The sequence below is a fragment of the Penaeus monodon genome, chromosome 21 (assembly GCF_015228065.2).
Source record: "Penaeus monodon isolate SGIC_2016 chromosome 21, NSTDA_Pmon_1, whole genome shotgun sequence".
NCBI classification, from domain to species: domain Eukaryota; kingdom Metazoa; phylum Arthropoda; class Malacostraca; order Decapoda; family Penaeidae; genus Penaeus; species Penaeus monodon.
The window spans coordinates 45,900,225-45,904,922 of record NC_051406.1 but is presented as its reverse complement, the minus strand read 5'-3'; the positions used below and the strand labels follow the sequence as shown (position 1 = coordinate 45,904,922).

The 4,698-nt window shown below is 32.9% G+C and overlaps 1 protein-coding gene across 1 annotated transcript in view; it reads left to right on the top strand.

The window, feature by feature from the left end:
* Positions 1-4,698, top strand: part of LOC119586539 (transmembrane GTPase Marf-like) — a gene marked incomplete in the record, with an annotated part of 29,803 nt that overhangs the window by 24,659 nt on the left and 446 nt on the right. Inside the window, 4 exon segments of the mRNA XM_037935295.1 lie at positions 405-506; positions 684-833; positions 956-1,152; positions 1,323-4,698. Of these exon segments, the coding sequence (XP_037791223.1) occupies positions 405-506; positions 684-833; positions 956-1,152; positions 1,323-1,527 (654 nt within the window).

Below are 4,698 nucleotides of genomic sequence, written 5' to 3'. Positions count from 1 at the left end.
AACTAGGCGATAACATGAGTTTTTTATTAATACCTTTGTTTGGGGGTAAGGATTTAGTATGCTCAGTTGTTTAGTGGGGCTATGAGGGCCCTGGGTAAGGCAAGCATTTCCACCTTTAGTGTGTGCTGCTAGTGCCCTGGGTAACATAAGCATTTCAGCCTCGAGGTCAGAGGTGGAAATGTTTGCTCTATCCGCTGGCAGCCCACACTATGTCATGAACTATAGTTATGATATTACATTTTAAGTGTATAGTAATAAAGCTTTGTGAATGTGAACTTTTAAAAATATTTTATATTGTGTTATGACAAATTGGTTGTATAATTATTAATTTGCATAAATTATGTGGTTAGTTTGTGTTCCCTTTTAAATTTTTTGTCTTATTCATTCATTTCTTTTCTTTGCAGGAAGATATAGAGTTTAAGTTCTCCTTGGGCCTGGTGTCCCTGGTTCAGAGAGTGTTAGGAAAAGCTAGCAACAGAATAGTGAACTCTAGACACAAAGAAGGTGTAAGTAGAAATACAGTGATCTTGATACATTTCTGTTAGTATAGTGAACAAAAAACATGCAAACAAAAAATGTTAGTGGCAAACAAAATGAAGACTTGTTCAAATCCAGGCTTGCCCTATAAAAAGACTTATTCTAGAGGTCACTGACCTCTTTACTCTTATTTGATGCAATTACAGATTCCAAGAAGTGTGCCAATGACACCTCTGACTCCAAGCAATGAACCTCAGTTTGGTGTGTCTCAGGATGACTGGTCCATCATCAGTCGCTTTGCTCTTGCCAGTGTAGGCTCCCAGGGTACTATGGGCCTTGCACTTGCATTGGGATTGGTAAGACAGTTCCTATATTGTCTTTCTTTGATTTATAAAATAATATGTCCTAGATTGGAACAGTTTTTCATTCTTCTAAAATTTATATAGAAAATATGTGAAGAATGTTCATTTATACCCAGATGTTCAAGACTGTTGGCTGGCGGCTGATAGTGCTAACTGGTGGGGTGTATGGATGCCTGTATGCCTATGAAAGGCTGACTTGGACCAACAAAGCAAAGGAGCGTGTTTTCAAGAAGCAGTATGTTGATCATGCCACACGCAAGTTAAGACTGATTGTGGATCTAACATCGCATAACTGCTCTCATCAGGTTCAGCAGTAAGGCAAAATTTAATTGCATCATTCTTATCATGATTATATTATAAGTAGGATATTCATATCTGAGGATTTTTTTTTGTCTTTATATTTGAAGTTGAATTTTTGCCATAATGATGCAGATGTTATCATGAAGATAATTTTAACATATTGTACTGTAACTCTTTCTAAAGGGAATTGAGTGGCACATTTGCTCGTCTGTGCCGCCTTGTTGATGAAAGCACAAGTGAGATGCAGAGAGATGTGCGCTCTTTGGAGCGAGAAGTACAGCAGCTTGAGGACATTTCAGCAACAGCAAAGAAATTGCGGAACAAGGCACACTACTTGGCTAATGAGTTGGATATCTTCCAGCAGACATACCTCTCTTCGGATGAATGAGTCATTTGTGTGTGTGTCTTGCTGTGTAAAAGATAGATCTACTTAATTTGTACTTGCACACATGCTCTTTGTAATGAATATCCATTTCCATTATTTTGTTATAGTTAGTTATATGTAAAGAATAATATCTTATAATGTCAGATAAGTGACATACTTCATATTGATATGAGCCATAATAATGGCCGAAGCTTTAGGTGGTACAAACATGTAAGATTTTATAAAAGGTACTATAGACAACATTATTCCACATTCTTCTGCTAGTTTTGATGCTGTTAATCATTGGTGTTCTGAATTATTTCTTTTCAGTTGTATGTGTTTGGTCAAGCCATTAGGTTTGACATTTAGTTTCTGCCATTCTTTAAAAACCTGAGAAAGTTATATATTAAGAGGGAGAGAGCACTGTAAAAAGTTGTTGGATACAATACTTACCCACAAAGTTATAGTTATAGTTGCAGTTATAGTCATCAATATAAGGTTAATGCCTCATTCAAGTGAAAATAAAACAAATAAAATTATCAAGAATATAAATTGGTCTTGATATAACTGGGAATTCTAAAAAGTTGTAATATATATGTGCCATATCCCCCCAAATTTGATAAATTGTAGAACTGTATAGTAGGTGTGTATATAATGGTGCATTAAAGTGAGAAACTTACCCAGATTTTTTGCTTGAGATTAGGCAAACACATTCTTGTAAATACTGTCTTGCTAAGATTTTTATGATGTTGAAAGCATATACATGATAAGTCTTGGCCTGCTTGAAGTAGGAACCCCACACAAAATGTTTGTGTTTTCCTAGTGTTTCTGGCTAGCCTAAAGCAAAAAGTCTGTGTGAGGGTACTTGCCAAATAACATAATCAGTCACATTCAGCCACTTGGTAAACTCTGCTCCAGTCAGATTTACTTGTGCAGATCTATAATGGTATCTGTAAGTAAATAACATTGAAGTTAGAAATTGCTATAATATATTTGAAGTTGAAGTTGTACTTACTGATTCATAACATAATATATTCAATCATTGCTTACCTCGAAGCCTGTGTCATGAATTTGATTTGTAAATAACCCAGAATATTTGGTGGCCTAAGAATTATCACTCCAAGCTTATGTGAACTTCAAATGTCTCTTCATATTACAAGAAAAGTAGTTGGGCATGTAAAAGGCTGTATTCTTTTATCAGTCATGAGCTACTGCCATAGTGTAAAGGAAAATTTTTAACTTTATAAAGCTATTACAAAATAAGCATACTTGGAGAGACCATTTACTTTATTAGTGATATTTTTGCTAAATTTGGAAGTCTAACTGAAACTGATTTATCAGTAAAGAAAGATCAGTCATACAATGTAAGAATATTAATTGGGAAGTATATCAATAATGTTTTATACAGATTTGCTTCCTTTATATTAATTTAAAGATTTACATCTGTGATCCTAATTGTATACTGATTATGCACTCCAGGCATTTGTGCTGATACTAGGGTATAAGCCAGATGATTTTTCATTCAGATAACATAATATATATCATTTATGTCTGTTTATTGGTTTGGTTTAAAATCACCCTTCAGGGCTGAGTAACAGTGAAATAAGTAAACTCCTATTTTGATTTGCATATAAAGAATGGTAATTACTAATTAACTTCAGTACACCAGTCCTCACAAAGTAATTCTGGATTTCATGACTGTTTTTACATTTACTGTTCCAACATTATAGAAGTTTTCTGATAGTAAAGGCCTTGCAGATGATAAAGATACAACATGTTGATTTGTTTACAAAAGACATTAATGAAAGGAATCCATGAAGCTAGTAATTCATATATAAGAATATAGCACTTACCTTTGAATTTTTTTGGTTGGCAACACTTTTCAATAACAATAAATGATACAGACTAAAATAATGAATGTATGAATGTCAGCAGCATTTAAGTATGTCTGTATACATTTACACTTAGTTCCACTGTTTCAGTTTTTTTCTCTTTCTCTCTGGTTCTCTCTTTTTAGGGGCTGTGAGTGTGATATAATTTCCTTATAGGTTATTTCCCTTTTGTTTTAAGATGCACTCGCATTGCCATTGGAACCACAGTTTGTGAAGGTTATAGACTGAATTTACCATAGGTTACTGAGTTTGCTCATATCACATACTCGCAAAAATAGTAATTTTACATTTTAAAACTTAGATGATGTGTATACATTATTCATATATTTATGAAATGTGAAGTGACTATCTTTGATGCAAAGTCAAACTTTTTTTTTATACTGAGGAGAACAGTTTCAAATAAGGTCTAAAGGTTATTCAAATATGGTTTCAGTTTGATAAGTTATTTAAAATTAGGTAGAATGAAATTACACAATGTCACTTCAAAGCCTCCTGAAAGTTTTATTTATCATAGATAAGGCAGTGACTCAAGGAAATATTGCCTCTAGGTTCATCTTTGTAGCAACATTTTGTAAGTATTATAGATATTGCTTATATGTTAATGTTTGAACTGTAATAGATTAATTCTGGTTTGTCATTTGGTGTTTAAGAAAGTGAAATGTGCAGTTAGAGGCAACTATTCAAATTTTGATTGCATTGTGTTCCTTTTGTAGTATAATGTATTAGGCTCTAGTCAAGTGTGTGAATGTCAGCAGAAGCATGGTATATGAAATTGAAAATCCATTAACATGTAATTCTTTTAAGAGAAGGTTATAAGCCATTTTGAAATTGTTAAGTTTGAAGTTACATAAACATTGTTATAGCATGACTTTTTTCATATTGATTTATTTAAATCTGACTTTAAAAAGTGCATTGAGATATTCTCATGTGACTGATATTTGGCCTTGCTTATGAGAGTGGTTGTAAAGTAGTCAAGGTTCATTATTCTTTACATATTGGTAATATATTAATGTATATGAAAATGTTGTGAGTATTATTTCATAGAAAGATTTATTTGTATATACTTCAGTTATTATTTATTTTATTTTTCCTATTAGGTAATGATGGTTTGAGAACTGCTTGTTGCCATTTGAGGAACCATTGCAGCCGTCATGATAGTCACTTTAGACTCTTAGAGATGTACAGTCTATTGTAGTGTAAATATTAACTGGGTGAAGTTATGTGGAGGAAATAGAGAATTTCCTTTTATCTTTAGTTTTAATAATCCCCTAGTTATTGATTTTCTAATCCCCTAATTATTGAT